General features: G+C 46.7%; 1 protein-coding gene across 1 annotated transcript in view; it reads left to right on the forward strand.

Moving 5' to 3' along the window:
• WNK3 (WNK lysine deficient protein kinase 3) overlaps nt 1-26,406 on the forward strand; it is a 216,159-nt gene that overhangs the window by 17,298 nt on the left and 172,455 nt on the right. Inside the window, exon 2 of the mRNA XM_040325190.1 lies at nt 14,065-14,657. Coding sequence (XP_040181124.1) covers nt 14,127-14,657 — 531 coding nt within the window. The 5' untranslated portion in view covers nt 14,065-14,126. The remainder of the gene's footprint in view (nt 1-14,064; nt 14,658-26,406) is intronic.

Genomic DNA, 26,406 nt, shown 5'->3' on the forward strand with positions numbered 1-26,406 from the left:
TTCTCCGGGGCCCGATGAGCTCATCCACAATGAGAGAGAACTGGTTTAGCTAGAATCTAAACTTGATAGTTTCCTCAGACCAGCTGCCGGTATTCTTCCATCGAGAATCTCTGTCCTCCTTCTGCACTTTCCAGTTCTCTCTGACACTTGCCATACAAAGAGTGCATGGTGTAGGACCGTCCGGCTGGCTGGCTGGGGGAGAGGAGTCTACGGGGGGGACTATGCCGGTGTGAGCGCAAACCCATCGCTGATTTTCTCCCTGGTAGCCGTATTTATATACCTTTTGGTCTCTCTTGGCTTTAAGCCTATTACATTATTTTGTTTTGCATTTAGATCAGCTGAAGTACCGTAGGACTGTGCTGGACTGTTTTTCCTTGCAGTTGTTGTATGTCTTTTTTACTTTGTATTCTTTTAGAATTTTTAATTCGTTTTTTGCTGTTATTTACAGAAAGAAGGCATTTAACACAGAAGGGTTTGCTTTGGCAGCGATGGGGTTAAAGTGATTCATAAAGTACTATTGAGCGCTTGGTAGCTTTACTATGTTGTCATATTATTCTTATCACTGTTGGTTTTGGAACAGGATCCCGCTATCTTGGGACGTTGCCCGTTCCTAGTATATATAACACAGCATTATTGACGGCGGTGCAAGACAGCGCTGTATTATTACAAGGGGACTGCTGTGTGTGTTTTTTATTTGAACATTGATTTGTCTAGAAGAAGTGAAGTTTACATTGTTTTCATGCATGCTATGTTTCTTTTATGTTGGCTAAGAGACGGTTCACACAGGGGGCGACTGACAAGACGCGCTCCACCCTGTACTAGGAACTATTCTAATGGGAGCGACTCAAGTCACTTTCCACCCTGTACTAGGAACTATTCTAATGGGAGCGACTCAAGTCACTTCGACTTAAAAAAAAGGTCCCTGTACTACTTTGGGACGACTTCAGAGGCGACTTGCATTGACTTCAATACAGAAATCATTTTGCAAGTCGCCTCTGAAGTCGTGGGCAGATCGCCTTGCAGAGTCGCTCGGCAAGTCGTGCCGCCCCAGTGTGAACCGGCTCTAAAGCTACGATTATATTGATTTTCCTTTTTATGCTGCAATTCTGGAGATGTTTAAAGTGACATTTAGCCCTGGTTCACGTTGATGCTACCTTGAAATTGCGCTACGTCAGCGATTTCAAAGTAGCAAGGTCAGCGTAATTTCAGGTACTACTTAAGGGTCACTAAAGGCAAACTGTCCTTTTTTTTTTTTTTTTTTTTTTTTTTTTTTTTTTATTAACAAACATGTTATACTTACCTCCACTGTGCAGCTCGTTTTGCACAGAGTGTCCCCTAACCCTATCTTCTGGGGTCCCTTGGCTCCTCCTTTCAAAAGCTTTCCACCTTCATGCGAGGGAGCTTGCATGGTGGTAAGCTTTTGCGAGCGCACTCCTGTGATACAGCGGCGGGCCGACTGTTTTACTCGGCCCTGCCTCCCGTTGCGCCGCGTCATCCGCTGTGATTGACAGCAGCGCCAGCCAATGGCTGCGATGCTATCAATCCATCCAGCCTAGCCAATCAACGGCCAGGCTGGGAACTGAAGAGGATCACATGGACGCACGCGGGACTTTCGAGGGGTCAGGTAAGTAAAACGGGGGTTCGGGGGGGGTGGCGGTACCGTCGGATGTTTTTTCATAGGATGCATTAAAAAGGGAGTTCCACCCAAAAATGGAACTTCCTCTTAACCCACTCTTCTCCCCCTTACATGCCACATTTGGCATGTAATTTTTTTTGGGGGGGGGGGGGGGGGGGGGGAGTGGGGACTTCAGGAGAAGGGGACTTCCTGTCCCACTTCCTCCTTCGCCGAGGGGCTGCAAAGGCGATACGTCATATCGCCTTTTGGCAGCCCCTCCCTGTAGGCGAGCGCCTGGGACACGTGACAGGTCCCAGGCGATCGCCTGTCCAATCAAACGGCGCAGCGCGGGGCGAGCATGTGCAGTGCCACTCGCGCATGCGCAGTGGGTGCCCGGCCGTGAAGCCGAAAGCTGTCACGGCCGGGTGCCCACAGTGACAATGAAGACGCCGGCCGGGGAGGGGGGGGAGAGGAGCGGACCCCCGGCCGGCGCGTCGCTGGAGCAGGTAAGTGTCAGTTTATTAAAAGCCAGCAGCTACACTTTTTGTAGCTGCTGACTTTTAATAAACTTAAAAAATGGATGGAAAACCCCTTTTAAGGTGAAAAAAACATTTACCTTTACAACCCCTTTAATAGACATCTGTGTGGCTCAAAGGGATTGTAAACCCTCATGCATCCTCTATGCATTAAGGCAGGGGTCTCCAAACTTTTCAAACAAAGGGCCATTTTATTGTCCTTCAGACTGGAGGAGGGCCGGATTGTGGCCAACAGGGGCAGAAAATGTTATGGGCACGGCATGAGCGAGAATAAATATGGCCTTAGTTTTGGTGGTTAATAGGCGTACTATCCCCATTATGAGTTGTAGTAGTGGTATCGGTGGAAGAAATAGTGCCCCAAGGGCCGGATAAAGGCTAGCAAAGGGCCACATCTGGCCCTCGGGCCGCAGTTTGGAGACCCCTGCATTAAGGCATGGGTCTTCAAACTACGGCCCTCCAGTTGTTCAGTGACTACATTTCCCATCATGTGCCTAGTCATGTCTGTGAATGTCAGTGTGTTACAATGCCTCATGGGATGTGTAGTTCTACAACAGCTGGAGGGCCGTAGTTTGAGGATCCTTGCATTAAGGTGAAAAAACGTTTTGCAGTCATCGGCCCCCCAGCCTTGCCGTTTTACCTGAGCCCAGTTTTCTTCTCCTCTCCAGCTATGGTTGGTGTCTCGTGTCCTGATTGGATAGATTAATAGCGGCACAGCCATTGGCTCCCGCTGCTGTCAATCGATTCCAATCCGGGGAGCGGGGCCGAGTCATACATTTGCTGGCTATGGGTGCCTAATGAATGACTTGGGAGCGCGCCCCTTGGGAGAGCGCGTCACCCTAGATGTTTAACCCCTTCCCAGCCAGTGTTAGTACAGTGTCAGTGCATATTTTTTTAGCACTGATCACTGTATTGGTGTCACTGGTCCCCAAAAAGTGTCATTGTCTGATTGTCCACCGCAGTAGCGCAGTCCCACTATAAGTTGCTGATTGCCGCAATTACTAGTATATAAAAAAAATATTCCAGTGTGTGTGTGTGTGTATGTATCCAAAAGTTTGTAGATGCTATAACTTTTGCGCAAGCATTTGCTTATTGGGATTTTTTTTTTTTAATGGCAGCAGAATACATATTGTTCAAGTTTTTATGAAGAAATTTGACTTTTTACATTTTTTTTTTTTTTTTTCTATTGCTTATGTTTGTTTTTTGTTTTTTCAAAATGTTCGGTCTTTCTTTTTTTGTCTTCTAAAAAATAAAATATACAGAAGTGATCAAATGCCACATATTTGTTGGGGGGACGGGGGGGGACATAGCTTTTTATTTGGGTACACTGTTGCAATTGGCGGTTAAAGTAACGCAGTGCCGTATCACAAAAATGGCTTTAAAGGGGGGGGGGGGGTAAATCTTTCAGAAGGTTAAGTGGATATATATTTTATATACACACACACTTTTTTTTTTTTTTTATTATTTTTTTGTAGCTGTGGCCAAAAAAGTAAATAAAAATAGGAAGTAAAATATAAATTGTCCAAGGAGAAGTCTAGGGAACTTTTTGAAGAGGAACTGAAAGTCAACAGCTACAAATACTGTGGCTGCTGACTTGACCACTTCAGCCCCCGGAAGGAACTATGGGATAGATTTATAGACTTTCATTATTAAAAATACATTATGTATGTGTATATATTACAATTTTATTTATTTTTTTCGGAACTGCGACATTGAGTCGGACAAATCTGACACCAAGGCTGGCCATGCAATTTTCTTATTCAATTTCCTTTTAGCTTTACCTTCAACTATGTAGTGCAAGGCCTGCCTGATTGCATACAAATTGAAAGCGTTTAGGTTTGACCTCATATAGTTTTGGTAAGTCTAAAAGAAAATTGTATAATGTATGGCCAGCCTAATTGATACTTTTTGGAGACAAGTGACACCAATACAGTGATCAGTGCTAAAAAAAAAAATGCACGGTCACTGTATACACTGACAGGGAAGGGGTTAACACCAGGGGCGATCAAAGGGATAAGTATGACAAGACAACTGAAGATTGCAAAACGTTTGCGAAGCCTCGATTTTTGGCAGATAATGCAAACGGTCTATTAAGAATTTGAAATACACAGCATCTAAGGAACGATCCCATTAAAGGTACAATTTATTTCCCTAAATATCTTCCTTTACCCTAGTGCCGTCCTCCTTCACTTACCTCATCCTTCCATTTTGCTTTTAAATGTCCTTATTTCTTCTGAGAAATCCTCACTTCCTGTTCTTCTGTCTGTAACTCCACACAGTAATGCGAGGCTTTCTCCCTGGTGTGGAGTGTCGTGCTCGCTCCCTCCCTTGGACTACAGGAGAGTCAGAACGCTCTACATTGCAGAATGAGAAAGGAGCTGTGTGTTAGTGGTTGTCCTGACTCTCCTGTAGTCCAAGGGAGGGTGGCGAGCACGACACTCCACACCAGGGAGAAAGCCTTGCATTACTGTGTGGAGTTACAGACAGAAGAACAGGTAGTGAGGATTTCTCAGAAGAAATAAGGACATTTAAAAGCAAAATCGAAGGACGAGGTAAGTGAAGGAGGACTGCACTAAGGAAGATATTTAGGGAAAAAAATTCCTTTACAACCCCTTTAATGGGATCGTTCCTCAGATTCTGTGTATTTCAAATTCTTTATAGACCGTTTGCATTATCTGCCTGAAATCGAGGCTTCTCAAACATTTTTTGCAATAATCAGTTGTATTGTTCTCCTGATTTGTAGACCAATGTGGCCTAAGCTGCTGGCATGATCTACCATTGCTGTAGCTTATTCTCTTCACAGTTTAACATGTGTGTTAAGAGATGACCTTGTGTACGTGGAAGAACCCTTGAAATAACTTTCCGGTGACAAGGAACCCCCTGCTAAAACATTACTACATCTACAACTCATGATACATTTGTGTAATGATCTCAGGGAAGGACGCCTCTTACATTCGTGGTCAGTGGGAAGAATTCAATGCTTACAGCTAGCTAAAGCCCCATACACACTATCGGTTTTCCTGCAGGTTTTTCTCTTCAGGTTTACCAAAACCATGTAGTGCAAGGGCCTGCCTGATTGCATACAAATTGAAACTGTTGAGGTTTGACCTCATATTAGATGATTTTGGTAAACCCAAAACAAAAACCTGCAGGAAAACTGATAGTGTGTATGGGGCTTAAAGCGGAGGTTCACCCGTTTTATATTACTTTTTCCCCTTAGATGGATGCTCGTTTTGTCTAGGGGAATCGGCTAGATGTTTTAAAATATGAGCCGTACTTACCGTTTACGAGATGCATCTTCTCCGTCGCTTCCGGGTATGGGCTGCGGGACTGGGCGTTCCTATGTTGATTGACAGTCTTCCGAGAGGCTTCCGACGGTCGCATCCATCGCGTCACGATTTTCCGAAAGAAGCCGAACGTCGATGCGCAGTATAGAGCCGCACCGACATTCGGCTTCTTTCGGCTACGAGTGACGCGATGGATGCGACCGTCGGAAGCCTCTCGGAAGACTGTCAATCAAGAAGGAACGCCCGCTCCCGAAGACCCATACCCGGAAGCGACGGAGAAGATGCATCTCGAAAACGGGTAAGTACTGCTCATATTTTAATACAAATAGCCGATTCCCCTAGACCGAACGAGCAGGAATCTAAGGGGAGAAGATTAAACAATTAATAAATGGGTGAACTCCCGCTTTAAACATCAGTGGTGTCCGGGGTTATTCGTCTGAGAGGCACAAGTTGTATGATGCTGGAGGAAACCCTAACAACCTTTTGGAGGAACCCTAGTTAACCACTTAAGGACCCCTTCACGCCGATATACGCTTAGATATTTTTTAGATATTTTTGGGGGATATTTATTATAGCAAAAAATAAATATTGACTTTTTTTCAAAATTGTCGCTCTATTTTTGTTTATAGCGCAAAAAAAAAAAAAAAACGCAGAGGTGATCAAATACCACCAAAATAAAGCTCTAGTTGTGGGAAAAAAAGGACGCCAATTTTGTTTGGGAGCCACGTTGCACGACCGTGCAATTGTCAGTTAAAGCGACGCAGTGCCGAATGTAAATCGGCTGTTTTTTTTTTATCCCCGTACATACCGTATTTTCACCGCTGCTTCCGGGTATGTCTTCTGCGGGACTGGGCGTTCCTAATTGATTGACAGGCTTCCGACCGTCGCATACAGCGCGTCACGAGTTGCCGAAAGAAGCTGGACTGCGAGTCGGCTCTATACGGCGCCTGCGCACCGACGTTCGACTTCTTTCGGCAACTCGTGACGCGCTGTAGGCGACGGTCGGAAGCCTGTCAATCAATTAGGAACGCCCAGTCCCGCAGAAGACATACCCGGAAGCGGCGTTGAAAATACGGTATGTACGGGGGAAAAAAACAGCCGATTGTCATTCTGACAACTCGGCTGAATCTAATGTTAAAATTTTTTTTTTTTGGGTGAACCCCCGCTTTAAGTGGTTAAGAAAGCTTGCTGGTTGGTTTTTTTTTTTTTTTTTTTTTATTCTCGGTTGTAATTGTTGGTAACAACGTGGTGGAAATGCTTCAAGATGGCTATATTTTATATAATTATTACTACAATTATTTGACCATTTTTGCTTTTTACTAAACTATTTAAAGAGGAAGTAAACCCCAATGGGTTTTACTTCCACTTTTTGCTCTGTGCAAACCCTGCCAATGAAAAGCATATGTGACACTTGTCTGCAAAAACGAAGCCCACGCCATCCCCTGTGAACACCGCGTTTTTATTTTCGTCCCTCTTCCTTCCATGGCCACGGACTCTGGCTCTGTGATTGGCCAGAGCCGCGTGACGTCACTCCCGTGCATGCGTGAGGGAGCTTTCGGTAACGGCACACGCTAGGGAAGAAACAGAGGTCCGTTTCTTCCCGGCGCATGCGCCAATTACATCATTGGCGCACTACAAGTGAAATATCTTCTAAGGTCCGGTTCACACTGCTGCGAATTCTATTGCGAAATTGAGCCGTTGTGATTTCTCAAATTCGCAAGTTATTAAAATAACCTTGTTTTCCCTTAGTGCCATTCACATCAGTGCAGTGCGAATCTGAGCTGCGGGGGAAAAAGGGTCCTGTGCCAGTTTGACGCTGACAGGTCATGCTTCTGGGAGGAATTGTAACTGCCAGCCTTGCAATGCCTCATTGGAAATGTAGTTCCACACCAGCTGGAGGGCCCCAGGTTGCCTACCCCTGCTTTACATCCACTTTAAAAATATTGAAGTAAGAGGGTCAGCCTGGCTACACACGGATTATATTTCTTCAAAAAGCATTCTCCCTAAACCTGTTCTCACTGGCTGTACGCATATATGCAGCTGGTGGACCTTAAAGTGGTTCTAAAGGCAGAAGGGTCTTTATCCTGATGCATTCTATTCATTAAAGTGATTGCAAAGTCGTTTTTGTTTTCCCCCTATAAAAATAACATACATGTTTGTACTTGCCTGTAGAGGTGCACCGAAATGGAAATTTCAGAACCGAAACCGAAATAAAAAAAACTGTCAGGCTGAAACCGAAAATTACTTTTCTTTTAAAAATAAATAAATAATTGTATGTTAAAACACCACCCCCACCTCCTACCACCATCACCTCCTGCCCCACAACCTCCTGCCACAGTGCCACCATCACCTCCTGCCCCACAACCTCCTGCCACAGTGCCACCATCACCTCCTGCCACAGTGCCACCATCACCTCCTGCCCCACAACCTCCTGCCACAGTGCCACCATCACCTCCTGCCCCACAACCTCCTGCCACAGTGCCACCATCACCTCCTGCCCCACAACCTCCTGCCCCAGTGCCACCATCACCTCCTGCCCCAGTGCCACCATCACCTCCTGCCCCAGTGCCACCATCACCTCCTGCCCCAGTGCCACCATCACCTCCTGCCCCAGTGCCACCATCACCTCCTGCCCCAGTGCCACCATCACCTCCTGCCCCAGTGCCACCATCACCTCCTGCCCCAGTGCCACCATCACCTCCTGCCCCAGTGCCACCATCACCTCTTGCCCCACAACCTCCTGCCACAGTGCCACCATCACCTCCTGCCACCATCTTCTTTATTACCTTGAAGCAGGGCTGGACTCTGGGCTGTGCTGTCACGGCTCCGTCCTCTGCCTATGGCGAGTGTCACTGCCAAAGTGTCCCTCCTGAGTCCTGTTGACTCGATCGGCTATTCTGTGCATGTGCCGCCCGGCCCAGTGGATACAAGCTTTTCTGAGCCCGAAGCCGGCCAGGATCGGGAAAGCTTGTATCCGCTCCGCTGGGCGGCGCATGCACGGATACGTAATGGCGCCACCCGGCGCCATTTTTGAATAGCCAATCAAGTCAGGAGGGACACTTTGACAGTGACACTCGGCAGAGGACGGAGCCGTGACAGCCCAGCGGCCATCATTTTTATGGGCACCCGATGCCCATATCGGCAATTTTCAAGCTATTTAGGCATGTCGCTAAAACGGCTGTTTTCGGCCGATATGTATCGGTGCCGATATATCGGTCCATCCCTACTTGCCTGCTCTGTTGTAGTGGATTGGCACAGAGCAGCCCAGATTCTCCTTGGGTCCCTCTAATGTGATCCTGGCCCCTCCCTCTTGTTCAGTGGCCTCACAGCAAGCGGCTTGTTATGGGGACACCAGAGTCACAGCTCCCTGTGTCCATTTTGACATGGAGCCCCCCCGATCTGACATTGACAGCAGTGGGAGCCAGTGGCGCTGCTGCTGTGTCTCTTCCAATCCAAGGAGGAGAATCTCGGATGGCCGTGACACTCATGGACATCGCTGGACAGAGAGAGACCTCGGGTAAGTATTAGAGGGTCCTGGGGCAGCTGCTGCACACAAGGCTTTTTATCTTAATGCATAAAATGCGTTATGATAAAACAAACCACCTGCCTTTACATCCCCTTTTAAAGCGGGAGTTCACCCAATTTTTTTTTTTTTTTTTTTTACATTAGATTGATCATTTTGTCAAGGGGAATCGGGTAGTTTTTTTTAAAAACGAAGCTGTACTTACCGTTTTAGAGAGCGATCTTCTCCGCCGCTTCCGGGTATGGTCTTCGGGACGGGGCGGTCCTGTTTGACAGTCTTCCGACGGTCGCATCTATCGCGTCACGAGTAGCCGAACGTCGGTGCGGCTCTATACGGCGCCTGCGCACCGACGTTCGGCTACTTTCGGAAAATCGTGACGCAATAGATGCGACTGTCGGAAGATTGTCAATCAAATAGGAACGCCCAGTCCCGCAGCCCATACCCGGAAGCGGCGGAGAAGATCACTTTCTAAAACGGTAAGTACTGCTTAGTTTTTAAAAAAAAATACCCGATTCCCCTTCACAAAATGACCATCAATCTAATGTTAAAAATTAACATTTCCGGGTGAACCTCCACTTTAAGATGGGGGGCAAAAAAAAACCTTGTGTGCATCAGCCCCCCCTACTACTTACCTAAACCCCATCTCGATCAGTGATGTTGTACGAGAGTCTGGGCTGCCTGGGACTCTCCATCCTGATTGGCTGACACACAGTCCATCAAAGTCAGTGAGCCAATGAGGAGAAAGGAAAGAGGGAGGTGCTGGGCAGGCGTGGCCCAGTGTCTGAATGGACACACACAGCTGCTGCTCGGCTCGGGTGCCCCAAAGTAAACTGCCTGCTGTGGGGGCACTCGGCAGGAGGGAGGGGCCAGGAGTGCCAGCGAGGCACCTGATAAGAGGATTTGGCTGTCATTACACAGAGCAGGTAAGTATGGCATGTTTGTTCCCCCCCCCAGACTTAAATGTCAAGTCACTGAACAGGTTTTCTGTGCTGGGAGCGTGCTCACTTCAGTGACAGAACTGTTAGACGGGCCCCCACCATTGTTTACAGTCAGGTACTTCAAATCATGTGACAGCCAATCACAGCAGTCACGTGATCAGACAACTGGGGGGTGATGTGCCACAAATATACACAGCAGTGCTTTGTATAGGTTATTAAAGGGGTTTTGCACCTTTTTTTTTACGTTTATTAAAAGTCAGCAGCTACAAAAAGTGTAGCTGCTGGCTTTTAATAAACTGACACTTACCTGCTCCACGACTCCAGCGACGCGCCGGCCGGGGCTCCGCTCCTCTCCCCCCCTCCCCGACCGGCGTCTTTATTGTCACTGTGGGCACCCGGCCGTGACAGCTTTTGGCTTCACGGCCGGGCACCCACTGCGCATGCGCGAGCGGCACTGCGCTGTTTGATTGGACAGGCGATCGCCTAGGACCTGTCACGTGTCCTAGGCGATCGCCTACAGGGAGGGGCTGGCAAAAGGCGATTAAGCTTAATCGCCTTTGCAGCCCCTCGGCGGAAGGAGGAAGTGGGACAGGAAGTCCCCTTCTCCTGAAGCCCCCACTCCCCCCACCCAAAAAAAAATTGCATGCCAAATGTGGCATGTAAGGGGGCAAGGAGTGGGATAAGAGGAAGTTCCATTTTTGGGTGGAACTCCGCTTTAAGCCCGTTGTTCCTTTTACCAACCAAGTTACAGCAGTTGATAATTATACTGTAAATCTATTATTTTGTTCTCCATGTATTTGTCATCCAGTAGATATAAACTTCTCAGCTGTCATTATCCTTAAATGGACGATAACATAAATACATCCTGACATTACAATAGCAGTATTTTCCTTTTTAGTTTGTTTGCAGGTTTCTGGGGATCATCACGGCACACAAGTGCGCAAATGGCCAATCATTTCCAAGTTTGGTCTCTGGAAGTCATTTGAAAGCATTCTTCAGACCTCGGAAGTGTCGGTAGTGTTGCTGTGATTCAGGATAGCTACGTAGTGCAAAGTAAGGGGAAATTTAAAGGAAAAGAATAGGTGTGGGCAGCACAGTGGCTAAGCAGTTAGCAATTCTCCTTAGCAGCCCTAGGTATGTCGGATTAAATCCCAACCATGACGAATCGATACCTGCATGGAGTTTGCATGTTCTACCTGTGCTTGTGTAGATTTCCCACCGGGGTACCTGTGTTTCTTCCCACACTCCAAAAGAAATGCTGGCAGGTAAATTGGCTCCTAGTATGTGTATGAGTGTGAATTGGAGACCCGCAGGCGCAGTATGGAGCACAACGGAGCCGCCGAAAATCTCTGAACATTAAAGCGGAGTTCCACCCGAAAATGGAACTTCCGCTTAATCCACTCCTCGCCCCCTTACATGCCACATTTGGCATGTGATTTTTTTTGGGGGGGGGGAGCTTCAGGAGGAGTGGGACTTCCTGTTCCAACCTCCTCCTTCCGCCATGGGGGGCTGGTAAGGCGAATAGCTTAATCGCCTTACTGCAGCCCCTCCCTGTAGGCGATCGCCTGTTCAATCGGACGGGGCAGCGTCGCATGCGCAGTGACGCAAGCGCAGTGGGTGCCCGGCTATGAAGCCGAAAGCTGTCACGGCCGGGTGCCCACACTTGGAATGAAGACGCCGGCCAGGGAGGGGGGGAGGCGAGCGGAGCCCCCCGACCGGCGCGTCGCTGTAACCGTGGAGCAGGTAAGTGTCTGTTTATTAAAAGCCAGCAGCTACACTTTTTGTAGCTGCTGACTTTTAATAAACATAAAAAAAGGCTGGAACTCCCCTTTAACAGCTCTGAATGAGCTGTACATGGCTGGGCACAAGCACGTACCTGTACGTCCTCTTTAAGTGCCCAGCTCCGCGGCTGCGGGACCCGCGGACCCGATTGCCGCTGGAGTCCCGCGATCGGTCCCCGGACCCGATTGCCGCTGGAGACCCGTGATCGGTCCCCGGAGCTGAAGAACAAGGAGAGGTGTGTGTAAACACAGCTTCCCCGTTCTTCACTGTGGCGCTGTCATCAATCGTGTGTTCCCTGATATAGGGAAACGCGATCAATGATGTCACACGTCCAGCCCCGCCCCCTACAGTTAGAAACACATATGAGGTCACACTTAACCCCGTCAGCGCCCCCTTGTGGTTAACTCCCAAACTGCAATTGTCATTTTCGCAGTAAACAATGCATTTTTATAGCCTTTTTTGCTGTGAAAATGACATTTATCCCAAAAATGTGCCATAATGTCGCGGTCACGAAAAAAAATCGCTGATCGCCATTAGTAGTGAAACATTTTTTTTAATAAATGCAATAAAACTATCCCCTGTTTTGTAAACACTATGAATTTTGCGCAAACCAATCGATAAACGCTTATTGCGATTTTTTTTTTTTTTTTTTTTTTTTTTTACCAAAAATAGGTAGAAGAATACGTATCGGCCTAAACTGAGGGAAAAAAAAAATGTTTTTATATATTTTTTGGGGGATATTTATTATAGCAAAAAGGAAAAAATATTGCATTTTTTTTCAACATTGTCGCTCTATTTTTGTTTATAGCGCAACAAATCAAACCCGTAGAGGTGATCAAATACCACCAAAAGAAAGCTCTATTTGTGGGGAAAAAAGGACGCCAATTTTGTTTGGGAGCCAGGTCGCACGACCGCGCAATTGTCAGTTAAAGCGACGCAGTGCCGAATCGCAAAAACTGTCCGGGTCCTTTACCTGCATTTTGGTCCGGGGCTTAAGTGGTTAAAAAGTGGGAGGCACATATACAAACTGTTGTAATTCCTACACCGTTCACCTGATTTGGATGTAAATACCCTCAAATTAAAGCTAAAAGTCTGCAGTAAGGCTGGATTCACACCTATGCAGTTTTAGTGCTTTTTGCAGATTTGTACTACATTCCATTTAGCATGGTTTCCTATGGAACACGTTCTGTAGTGCAAATCTGCAAAATGCAAAAAGCACTAAAAATGCATAGGTGTGAATCCAGCCTTAAAGTGGTGGTTCACCCTAAAAACTACTTTTTCTAATTCCACTGCCCCCCCACATTACAATCCGATTAAGGCTCTTATTATTTTTTTTCATGCTGTACATACCTTAGTACAGCATATTCACCCGTGCATCCGGGTTGCGAGTCCCGCGGGAGTGGGCGTTCCTAACATGCTGGTGATTGACGTTTTGCCCAAAAACGAGCTCCCCCCCCCCCCGTCGCGTAAGCCGCGTCACGATTGGCGAAAGGAGCCGAACGGCGATGCGCTTGCGTAGTATAGCGCCGACTCACTGTTCGGCTCCTTTCGCCAACCGTGACGCGGCTTACGCAACGGGGGGGAGCTAGTTTTTGGGCAAAACGTCAATCACCAGCATGATAGGAACGCCCACTCCCGCGGGACTCGCAACCCGGATGCACGGGTGAATATGCTGTACCAAGGTATGTACAGCATGAAAAAAATAATAAGAGCCTTAATCGTATTGTAATGTGGGGGGGCAGTGGAATAAGAAAAAGTAGTTTTTAGGGTGAACCACCCCTTTTAAGGCACATCTTGCTTGTTTCAAATCCATTGTGGTGGTGTAGAGAGCCAAAAAGATTAGAATTGTCTGTCCCAATATTTATGGACCTGACTGCCTGGCTAGCTTCTTTTGAGCATTGTTTTGCTACCTCTTGTATAACGTTTTTTTAGCTTGAAACGCGCCCGTCTGCTCATAGAAAAGGAGTTGAATGCAATGCAGGCTTATCGCTCGTGCTTTTTGAATTCCTTAATCTGATTCAGGTGGCGATTGCATAGCAATGGGTTTCAGGGACAAAATGGGACATTGTTATCGCCGCGCCCCCAAGCTATCGCTGCATAGCTTAGTTGGCATCCAGCTAGAAGTCCATGAATTCTAATCACTTCGGGATCGACCATGTGTTTTGCGTTGTTGTTTCTCCTCCTGAACAGTCAATTTGGCTTATGAGAGTCCCGACTTCACGGTTTTGTATACGGTGTCTATATTAAAACACACAGAAGAATGCCATGATTATCATTCTGCCCCCGAGCCCTTTATTATAGTTCTCTGTAACTTGCTGTCGTATGCACATACTTCACTGTTGCTTGATAGGTCCTAATAACATGTTACTTTCTTTTTTTCCTGTAGAATTTATAAAGAATTGTCTCCTCTACAATCGTGTGCACATTTGAACCGCGAAGCTGAGGAAAATGGCTACAGACTCGGCAGAGCCAGCTACCGACGAATCTGATAAACCAGCTGGATTTTCTGCAGAGAAGAACTTGGCCCCTCAGGACTCTTCCTTGGCCAGACAGGCAAGCGTGGAGAGCGCAGACATGCCCAGTTCCGCTTCAGGCACTAGCGAGAGAAAAAGATTCTTTAGGAAGAGCGTGGACATTACCGAGGACGATAGGATGTTGGAGCAGCCCCTCAAAGAGGAGGAGAAGGTCCCTTCCGTCGTTGGCCAGCAGCAGTTGGTGGATGGTCATGTATCGAACGCTACGGACTTGGTGCAAGAAGGCAAGAGCGAATCCAAAATGGCGTCGGAGGCCAGTAAAGACCCCCCCAGAGAAAAGACTGAAAAAGAAATGGAGGAGGAGGCCGAGATGAAAGCGGTGGCAACGTCGCCCAGCGGACGCTTTTTGAAATTTGACATCGAGTTAGGCCGAGGGGCCTTCAAAACGGTTTTCAAGGGCCTGGACACGGAGACCTGGGTCGAAGTCGCGTGGTGCGAGCTGCAGGTTAGTCCAGCGTTGTCGCAGTTTACAGATGGCTTGTTGTAGAGCTGTGTGTGGGGTGTTTTTTCTTTAAGCCGCACAGCTTGCTAAATCCTGTGTTTGCTTTTGAACTTCCTGGAACGTCATAGGGTTATGACTGCGCCTTTCATTGACTTCGGAGGTGTCGGTGAGGTATATGTTAACATTTTTATTAGAAATTGGAGCCAACGAGGCAAAAATAAATATTGAGGTGGAATGTATGGTTTTTTGCCAGAGATTTTTGAGGAAAATTTGAATTAATTTAACGTTTTTATGACCAGAGTTTTGACGCATAGACATCCAGACCAGATGTCAATACACCTCTGTTAACTTGATAAAGGCCCTGCTAAGGTGGTTATTTTTTTTTTTTTAAGACATTAAGGCCCCTTTCACATTGAGGCATTTTTCATGCGGTACAGCGCTAAAAATAGCGCTGCTATACCGCATGAAAAAACCTGCCCTGTAGTGTTCAATGTGAAAGCCCGAAGGCTTTCACACTGAAGCGGTGCGCTAGCAGGAGCGCTCCAAAAGTCCTGCTAGCCGCATCTTTACCGCGGTATAGGAGCGGTGTGTTCACCGCTCCTATACCGCGCCTTCCCATTGAAATCAATGGGAGAGCGCGGTAATACTGCCCGCAACGCGGGTGGTATTAACCCTTTTTCGGCCGCTAGCCAGGGTTAAAACCTCACCGCTAACGCCCGATTATCGCGGTAAATACGACGGTATAACCGCGCTACAAATAGCGCGGCTATACCGTCACCGCGGCTCCACGCCTCAATGTGAAAGAGGTCTAAATGAACGGAAATGTGATGTTTTAAAGGGTTGTTTTGCCTTGACTAAAAAACTGCCTACCCTGTTTCCCCAAAAATAAGACATACCCTGAAAATAAGACCTAGCGTTATTCTCCAGGAGGGCTGCAATATAAGCCCTACCCCGAAAATAAGCCCTAGTTACAAAAATGCTTGTAAAATCCTATAATCCAACATATTACAGTAGTATATAATGTACAATGTGTGTGTTTCTGTAATATAATTGCGGGGAAGAGAGCTCCGGCGGGAAACAGAAGTGCAGAGCGGCGCTATAACAAATGTATTTGGCACAATTATATTACAGAAACGCACACATTGTACATTATATATTACTGTAATAGAGTGGATTATAGGATTTTACAAGCATTTTAACTCAGTTTACACTGGGGATTCCTGACAGGCAGGGAGGGAGAGGGGAGAGAAGACCGCACATTACATGGTAAGACCTACCCCAAAAATAAGCCCTACTGTGTCTTTTGTTGGCATAATTAATATAAGACCCGGGCTTATTTTCGGGGAAACACGGTATGCAGGTAAGGGGCAGCTGTAGATAAAAACAAACTGTGCAGCTTTGACCAATGTTGAATAATGCCTTTGTTGTAGGTATAGGCCATTTTATGCACCGCATGAAGCCTGACTGGAAGACTGCTTTCACACTGAGGCGCTTTGCAGGTGCTATTGCACTAAAAATGGCACCTGAAAGAGCCGCTACGGTAAAAAAAAGTCCTGCCAGCTGCATCTTTGAGGAGCGGTCAAAATACCGATCCTATAGCGCCCCTGCCCATTGAAATCAATGGGGCAGCACGGCTGTACCGCCTGCGGGGGCGTTTTGTGGGCGGGTTGAACACCTTTTTCGGCCGCTAGCAGGGGTTAAATTCTCTCCGAATTTAATTCTCGCGGCAAACACAGCGGTAAAGCGCCGCTAAAAATAGTGCTTTACCGCAAGCGCCTTGGTGTCAAAGTACCCGAATTCTCCCAGGACATTGCCAAGTGAGGCCTACTTGTTACTGCTTACTAAGGATGAGCTCCAGCGTGTTCGCATGGTACACGTGCAGAGCCCACCAGGAAGTCTGTACGGCGCTGCGCTAATCACAGCCAGGGAGACATTGTCCCGATGCTCGGCTGCAATGTCTCCCTGGCTGTGATTAGCGCAGCGCCGTGCAGACTTCCTGGCGGGCTCTGCACGTGTACCATGCGAACACGCTGGAGCTCATCCTTACCATGACAGGAGTGAGCTTTTTCTCGGATTCAAACACCGTTGCATGCTTTTTTCTCTCCCCTGTTGCAGTAGCTCTGAGCTCAGTGTTTGAGAGATCACTCGGCTGTGACGGTGGAGGTGATCAATAAGGACTAGGCATCCTAGCAATGTCCTGGGAGTATTCCAGTCAGGCTTCAGGCGGTAGACCTATAGCAAAGGCATTATTTAACTTTGGTCAGAGCTGCAGAGTTTATTTTTATCTAACAGACGCCACTCTTATCTGCAAGGGTAATAGTTGGGTAAGGATGTTGCTAAGGCTGCTTTCACACTAGGGCAGTCGTTGACGGCAAAACGCCGCTAGTTTTAGCGACGCTTTACCGTCGTTTTGGCTGTGCTACTCGGCCGCTAGCAGGGTGCATTTAACCCCTGCTACCTGGCAAATAAAGGGGTTAAATGTGCCCATGTAGCGCTGCTGCAAAAGCGCTTTGCATCTCCAGCGGTGCCCATTTATTTCAATGGGCATGATCTGTGTTTTCACCGCCCAAAAGATGCTTGCAGAATTTTTTTTTTTAAACGTCCTGCCGGCGCATCGCCCCAGCACCCTGGCTTTCACACTGGGACTGCAGGTGAGGCATTTTTCAGGCGCTTTACAGGCACTATTTTTTTTTTTTTAGCTAAATGGGGCCTACTTGTTACTGCTCACCTCCACCATCAAAGAATTAATCTCTCAAACTCTGAGCGTAAAGCTATTGCAGCAGAGGCGAGGAAAAGCATGTGTGTGGGGGGGGGGGGGGGTTTAAATCAGAGCTCACTCCTGTGGTGTTGGGGGTGAGCAGTAATGACTAGGCTTCTTCACTAAGCAATGTCCTGGGAGTATTCCAGTCTTCAGGAGATACATAAATGGCCTACACCAGGGGTGCCCAACCTTTTGAAGAGTGAGGGCCACTTAAGCAACTTGGAGACCAGTCGAGGGCCACAATGAGCGGAGCGGATGACAGGTCACGGCTACTCTATAGGCCCTCTGATCCGCCCAGATAGAAGGGGACAAATGTTTTTCGGATTGGAGGTAGGCGGGCTTAAACAGACATCTGTCGCTCTGTAGAGGTGAATTGAGGGTCCCATTTGGTCGGGCTGATCGTGTGAAAAGGGCCTAAGACTGCTTTCACACTGTTGTGCTGCGATTTACCCACACCGCGAGTGCCGCTGTGTCTATCCTGCGGGTTAGCCAAACTTTGCCTTAGACTCCGCCTGTGACAAAAGCTGGCGTTGTAGAGGAAGCATCAGCTTATGGGGCTCTGCTCCGCAGCCGTCTTCTTCCTCTACCACCAGCTTCATTCGCAACACTGATGCTGTGGTATGGCGGGTCGGCAACCTGCAATCTTTGCTTGCTAACCTGCCATTCCAGAGCAGGGGGTCGCGGGCCACATGTGGCCCCTGGGCCACTGGTTGGCCACCCCTGGCCTACACCTATAGCAAGGACATTATTCAACTTTTGTCAGAGCTGCATACTTTTTGTTTTTATCTACAGATGCCACCCTTATCTGTATAGGCAATATTTTGGTAAGTATGTTGCCAAGTGAAGCCTAGTCATTACTGCTCACCCCCACCATCAGAGGAGTGAGCCCTCAAACTCTGAGCTACTGCAACAGAGGAGAGAAAAAGTGATGAGAAGGTTTCAATCCCAGCAGCAGCCTGGAGTTGTGGGAGTTGTAGTCGAGGGGGCGGATCTGAGAGGACGGATGACCCGGGCTGGATAAGAGGGACGGTGGAGCGGCTTATAGAAGAACCCCCTCCATTGTCTTTCTGACTCCTGCAGTTCTAGTCCTCCAGGCATTCAGTGGCTGCAGGAGCCAGGAGGATAATGGAGGGCTTCTTCTATAGGCTGCCCCGCCCCTCTTATCCAGCAGCAGACAAATCTGACAGGAGCCGCCGGGCTGGGTCGCAGTCGACCCCCTATACTTGCGCCCTTGATCCATAGCAACCATTGATCTGATATTGCACTAAAAGGATAGCTGTAATATACATTCAGATATACCAAGCAACTTCTGACTTCTTTCCTTGAACTTTATAAGATGTCATTACAGGTCCAGACCAGTGTAAACATTGGGTTTCTTTCCATGTAGCTTGTCTATAGTTGCACCGTTACTCCAAGCATGGAGTGAGGACAAAGGACACATTTCGTTCACATACCCTGTTTGAATCCTTGCCTTCATTGCCAAGAGACCTACACCAGAATATCAATGCTGCCCTAGGCTTGGCTTAGCCCTGCTTACCCTCTCATGTTGGTGTGGTCCCTAATAATATCTCTTACTGGTTCTCAGCCCTGGTTTGGAGACCTATGAGGGACGATATACTAAATGGACTGTGCAGTGCCCGCTACAAGTGCCGTTTCTCCAGCTTGGTAAATGAAGTGAAGCTTCACTTTGCAAAGAATACCCAATCATCTGCAAGGGGGGGGGGGGGGGGGTTATTTGCACATGATTGGACGATGGAAGTCAGCAGAGTGTCCCCTCAGTTACTAAGCTCTGGAGCAATTGCACTTGCAGAGTGCACAGTTTATTTGCCTTCAGTAAACCAACCCTATATATATATATATATATATATATATATATATATATATATATATATATATATATATATATATATATATACTGTTGTAGCTGCTTCTCGAAGCTTTGTGATCTTCAAAGGCTGCATGAATTTACGGCAGAAAACGTAGTTTCATTGTTACTGACAGATTTGAATCAAATGGTCTCCCCATGTGCAGTTACTGTCTAGCGGCAGTCAAGCCGAATGTGGACAGAGCAATGTTTGCACCTTCCTAGTTCCTAGGTGTCTGATGACTGCTTTCAAAGCCCAGGCAAAGTAAACGTAGTAACGTGTATAGTAAGCTGTTTTTGTGAATACTTAAATGCTCGGTTCACACTGCTGTGACACCCCCCCCCCCCCCCCCCAACATCCTGTGTGACTTCCAGTGTGACTTTGCATTGCGACTTTGATGCTTTGTGACTTTGGCAAAGCATACCAGTGGAGAGTGCGATGCATTATTTAACTTGCAAAACACTCTAAAATTGCAGCCCCAGTTACAAAGATGAGACAAACCACTTCCTTGTGATTTTAAAGTGTTTGTAAAGTCTTGTTTTTTTTTTTTCAATAAAAATAGCAAACATAATAATCTTGCCTGCTCTGTTGCAGTGGATTTGCACAGAGCAGTCCGGCTCCTCCTCTTCTGTGATCCTGGCCCCTCCCTCCTGTCCCCACAGTAAAGAGCTTGCTATGGGGGTACCCGAGCCGAGTCACAGCTCGGCTCGGGTAATGAAAACAATTTGATGATAGCCGCCATTACTAGTTAAATTAATAAAAATTCCATAAGAGCCGGTTCACACAGGGGCGGCACGACTTCGGGGGCGACTCGACTAGGCGACATGAAGACGACATCTAAGGCGACTTGCAAAATGACTTCTGTATAGAAGTCAATGCAGGTCGCCCCGAGTCGCCCCCGAAGTAGTACAAGAACCCTTTTTCTAAGTCGGAGCGACTTGCGTCGCTCCTATTAGAACGGTTCTATTCACTAGAATGGGACGCGACTTGTCAGGCGGCTGTGTCGCCTGACGAGTCGCCCCAGTGTGAACCGGGTCTAAAACTATCCCCTATTTTGTAAACGCTATAACTTCCGTGCAAACCAATCAATAAACGCTTATTGTGATATTTTTGGTAAAAAAAAAAATGTAGAAGAATATGTATCGGCCTAAACTGAGGAAGAATTTTTTTTTTTATATATATATTTTTTGGGGATATTTATTATAGGAAAAAGTAAGAAATATTGAATTTCTTTCAAAATGGTCGCTCTATTTATTTTTGTTCATAGCGCAAAATATAAAAACCGTAGAGGTGATCAAATACCACCAAAAGAAAGCTCTATTTGTGGGGAAAAAAAGAACGTCAATTTTGTTTGGGAGCCACGTCGCACGACCGCTCAATTTTCAGTTAAATCGATGCAGTGCTGAATCGCAAAAAGGGGCCTGGTCCTTTAGCTGCATAATGGTCCGGGGCTTAAGTGGTTAAAGCGAAGGCTTCTGCTGAATTTTTTTTTTTTAAAGCCAGCAGCTACAAATACTGCAGCTGCTGACTTTTAAAATATAGACACTTACCTGTCCTGGGCGCTCTGCGATATTGGCAGCCGAAGGCCGCGCAATCGCTAGTCCCTTGGTTGCACCAGCCGCTCTCCTCGGTGAGGGAATCGGGGAAGTGAAGCGTTGCGGCTTCACTGCCCGGTTCCCTACTGCGCATGCGCGAGTAGCGTGCCATCACTGGTCCCCGCTCTCTCCTGGGAACAGTGTGTTTCCCAGAAGACAGCGGGGCGGGGGGGTTCGGGGGGACTGCCGCAGAGTGTATTCCCAGAAGTGGGTTCAAATTCTTGTCGTAGACAGGCATCTGCACCCCCTCTCCCCCAAAGGTGCCAATTGTGACACCGGAAGGGGGAGGGTTCCGAAAAGCAGAAGTTACATTTTTTGGTGGAACTACGCTTTAAGACGGCACCCAATGAAATGAATGTGTTTTGACTTGTAATGCGACTTTGTGCCGTAAGTCACATCAGTGTGAACCAGGGCTAAAAGTGCCTGAGTTTCTTGGGCCCCTTTCACACTGACCTGTTTTTCAGGCAGTTAAGCGCTAAATATAGAGCTGCTATACCGCCTGAAAAAATCGCGCTCTGCAGTCTTCAATGTGAAAGCCCGAAAGGTTTCACACCGAAGCGGTGCGCTAGCGGCACCGCTTCAAAAGTCCTGCTGGCCGCATCTTTGGAGCGGTATTGCAGCGGGGTGTTTACCGCTCCTTCCCATTGAAATCAATGGGAAACTGCGGTAATATAGAGGCACATTGCCGGTGGTATTAACCCTTTTTTTGCCGCTAGCGGGGGTTAAAACCGCACCGTTGGCAGCCAAATATCATGGTAAATACGATAAAAATCGCGCCGCTATACCGTCACCGCACCTCCACTGCCCAGTGTGAAAGGGGCCTTAAAGTAGCCATTTAATGAAAACCTCTTCTGAGAAATATTGGTGAACTGCTATTGCTGATCTCTGATGAAAATGCTAGATGCCTGGCTGTCATGCTTAGTCAGCGGATTTCTTACTTCCTCAGTCATTTATATGGAAGTTTTGAAGAGTTCACTGGCTGCATGCCAGATGAGTGATTGGGTTTTCCCAGATGAAAGATTTGGGTACTGAAAACAGGTAAAATTTTGGGGGATCCACAATGGCAGCCTGTGTGTTTCTGTTCTATCTTTTTTATTTTTCTCAGCTTTGATATCATTAAATTAGTAATAAAGTCTCTATTTTTTGGTTACACTGCATTCATCTTCACTTTTCACCTTAAAGCGGGAGTTCACCCGAATTATTATTTTTTTTTTAACATTAGATTGAGGCTCATTTTGTGAAGGGGAATCGGGTAGTTTTTTTTAAATCGAAGCAGTACTTACCGTTTTATAGAGCGATCTTCTCCGCCGCTTCTGGGTATGGTCTGCGGGACTGGACGTTCCTATTTGATTGACAGGCTTCCGATGGTCGCATACATCGCGTCACGAGTAGCCGAAAGAAGCCGAACGTCGGTGCGGCTCTATACGGCGCCTGCGCACTGACGTTCGGCTACTTTTGGAAAATCGTGACGCGATAGATGCGACCGTCGGAAGCCTGTCGGAAGCCTGTCAATTAAATAGGAACGCCCAGTCCCGCAGCCCATACCCGGAAGCGGCGGAGAAGATCGCTCTCTAAAACGGTAAGTACTGCTTCGATTTTAAAAAAACTACCCGATTCCCCTTGACAAAATGAGCCTCAATCTGATGTTAAAAATTTACATTTCCGGGTGAACCTCCACTTTAAAGGAGTTGTAAAGGAAAATGTTTTTTCACCTTAATGCGGTCCCGATATCCTCTTCGACGCTCAGCCTGGCCGCTGATTGGCTAGAGCAGATGGATTGAGAGCAGCGCAGCCATTGGCTGGCGCTGCTGTCAATCACATCCAGTGACGTGCCGAGGGGCGGGGCCGAGTGATACAGTGAGCGGCTATGGCCGCTCGCTGTATCACGGCAGCGCGCCCGCAATTGGTGACCACTATGCGAGCTCTCGCATATGACTGTGGTGACTAATTGCGGGGAGGACCAGAGACAATATAATATAGGGAAACACGATCAATGACGTCACACGTCCAGCCCCGCCCCCTACAGTTAGAAACACAGATGAGGTCACACTTAATGCCTTCAGCGCCCCCCTAGTGGTTAACTACCAAACTGCATTGTCATTTTCACAGTAAACAATGCATTTTTAATGAAAAAATGAAAAAAGAGAATATTGCGCATACCACATAAAAAATAATCCACACAATAAAGACTTTGTGAAAAAAAATAAATAAAAATAAATGAAATAAAGACGCGACTCAATGTTATACAACATAAATGATACAAGACAAAAAATGGAGTCGCACTAAATTTTTAATGCAGTTTTTGCGGTGAAAATTACAATGGTCCCAAAAATGTGTCAAAATTGCCCGAAGTGTCCGCTATAATGTCGCAGTCACGAAAAAAAATCGCTGATCGCCGCCATTAGTAGTAAAAAAAAATAAAAAAAATAATAAAATTGCAATAAAATTATCCCCTATTTTGTAAACCCTATAAATTTTGCGCAAACCAATCGATAAACGCTTATTGCGTTTTTTTTTTTTTTTTTACCAAAAATAGGTAGAAGAATACGTATCGGCCTAAACTGAAGAAAAACTTTTTTTTTAATATATTTTTGGGGGATATTTATTTATATTTATTATAGCAAAAATATTGATTTTTTTTCAAAATTTGCGCTCTATTTTTGTTTATAGCACAAAAAATAAAAACCGCAGAGGTGATCAAATACCACCAAAAGAAAGCTCTATTTGTGGGGAAAAAAAGGACGCCAATTTTGTTTGGGAGCCACTTTGCGCGACTGCGCAATTGTCAGTTAAAGCGAAGCATTGCCGAATCGCAAAAACTGGCCGGGTTCTTTACCTGCCTAAAGGCTTCTTATGTTTGCCCTCACCTCTAGTTTTGTGGCACTAGTTTCCCTTTAGATTTTACTATCTTAATTAGTAATATGAAAAGAATTTAAGAAATGTGGTGGAAAAAGAAGGTCCCTTGGAGTGGTATACTCTTACTGAAATCTGAGCCTTTCTGTGCCCAGGGCTCTTCTTGCTGACGGAGGTCCCCTCTGTTACCATACTAAACCTTCGCTTCCCCTCGGATGTTAAGGCCTAAAAGCGGAATGGGATGGGATTACAGTCCTCGCTGTCTGCTCGTGTTTCTTTATACTGAAAGCAATTGCAAAATTAGGTTCCATTCCTAAAGGCTAAAAGTGAGCTTTTAAAGTGGTTTCATTTATGTTTAAAAAAAAAAAAAAGATATCAAATGATGTTCTACATATTAAAAGTAGGTTACATATTGTAAGTGTTCTAAGGAGACCAATTGGAAAATGGTTTAGGTTTGTGATTTCTCCTGCCTTTCGTCGAATTATTATTTTTTTTTTTTTTTTATGTATCCTCCTTTAGAAGGTTGAAAGAAACTTTTCCCCTAAGAAACATGGTGGATACCAAAGCTGTCTTCTTGTTATGTAAAAGCTAGTTTCCCAATTGGTATGCTCACCCCTTGTTTTGATGCATTAAGTTAACAACTCCAGACTTTCCTGATTTGCATACCTTTTTTGGTTAGCAATAGGGTTGTCCCGATACCACTTTTTTAAGACCGAGTACAAGTACCGATACTTTTTTTCAAGTACTCGCCAATACCTAATACCGATACTTTTTTTCAAGTACTCGCCAATACCTAATACCGATACTTTTTTTTTGATCTCATGTGACAGCGGCACATGTGTCAGTATGTGTTTTTTTTTATCTTTAACAATTTGTTTTTAATTTTTTACATTTTTTTTATTTATAATGCTTTCTTTTTTTTTTTTAAGGGGGGGGGTGGGACCGTGTCAGTGTGTGTGTTGTGTTTTTTTTCATTTTTTTTTTTTCTACAATCCTTTTTTTTTATTCTTTTTGTTTTTCTATTCTTTCTTTTTTAATTTATTTTTTCAGCCCTGTTGGTGGGGCTTTGGTGAGATATCACCAGGGGTCTTAACAGACCTCTGACATCTTCCCTTTGAGACAGGGAAAGGGACTAGGGACACATGTTCCCCAGTCCCTTTCTCAGCATCATCAGCTGCGCTGAAAATGAATGGAGTGAAGACAGCGTCTTCTCTTCATTCATAAACTGAAACATTTGTAAACACAGGTTACAATGTTTCAGTTATGTGAATGGACAGAGTCAGTGATCACTGAGACCTGGTTCACACTGGGGCGACACGACAGGTGGCTCAGCCGCCTGACGAGTCGCGTCCCATTGTAGTCAATGGAACCGTTCTAATAGGAGCGACGCAAGTCGCTCCGACTTAGAAAAAGGTTCCTGTACGACTTCGGGGGCGGCTCGGGGCGTCTTGCATTGACTTCTATACAGAAGTCGTTTTGCAAATCGCCTCTGAAGTCGTCCTCAGGACGACTTGCAGATTCGCCCCCGAAGTTGTGCCGCTGCAGTGTGAACCGACTCGGACTCTGTCCATTCGGAGCAGTAAGGAGCCGGATTGACCGGCTCCTACTCTGCTCTCCATCCTGACATTTCCAGGGGGTGGAGGAGGAGCACCGAAGGGGAGAGAAACACGGCGGCGTACACGGGATTCACACGGTGGCATGCACGGTATACACACGGCGGCTTTCAGCTGCTTTAAAATCAGCGGTGATCGGTGCTTGTAACTTCCCCACGCACTGATCACCGCCAACAGTACAAGTATCGGGTGAAGCATCGGGAGCATTTGCCCGAGTACAAGTACTCACCAAGCATTTGCCTATCGGTCCCGATACTAGTATCGGTATCGGGACAGCCCTAGTTAGGAACTCAATTTCATTGAAGGTGCAGGGTCCATTGGGGGTCCGTAAGTCTGTTGGAAGTACTTGTGCAGGCTTACCTGGGTCTTGATCACATAGGTTACCAACTGCAGGCCTACCTGTGTCTGGAACACATAGGAGACCAACACTGGGGGATTTTGAATCGTGTTGGGAGGTCAAATCGTTTTTTTATTTTTCCCATAGGACCGGCGCTTTGTGGACTAGGCCGAAGTTTTGGCCTCACCTAAAAAATCCTGCCCGCTATCATGCGAAAAGGCTGGACGCTGGCCTAGTCCGCTGCCTTTTCCCAGGATCGTAACGACCTGTGGGCAGGATTTTTAAGGCGAGGCCACGGCTTCGGCCTGGTCCGCTGCCTTTTCCCAGGATCGCTACGGGTGGGATTTTTTTAGGCGAGGCCACGGCTTCGGCCTAGTCCGCTGCCTTTTCCCAGGATTATGGCGGACTAGGCCGAAGCCAAGGCCTCGCCTAAAAATTCCTGTCCGCAGCTCTTTAGGACCGGCGCGGTGTCCATCAGAAAAAAAAACTTGATTCGAATCGTGAATCAAGTGTTGGTGTGTGTGTGTGTGTGTGTGTGTGTGTGTGTGTGTGTTTTTTTTGTTTGTTTTTAAATTGCAGATTTTTTTGGGGGCCAAAATCGCCCAGCTCTAGGGCTCCTAGTAGATGATAGGCTCAGAAATGGCACACACAGATGGCTTCCTCCACCATAACCAATAGAAGAAACCATTGTTGCTTTTTGCCTATAATGGCAGCTTATATCTAGCCAT

The sequence above is a fragment of the Rana temporaria genome, chromosome 9, assembly GCF_905171775.1.
Source record: "Rana temporaria chromosome 9, aRanTem1.1, whole genome shotgun sequence".
Taxonomy (NCBI): domain Eukaryota; kingdom Metazoa; phylum Chordata; class Amphibia; order Anura; family Ranidae; genus Rana; species Rana temporaria.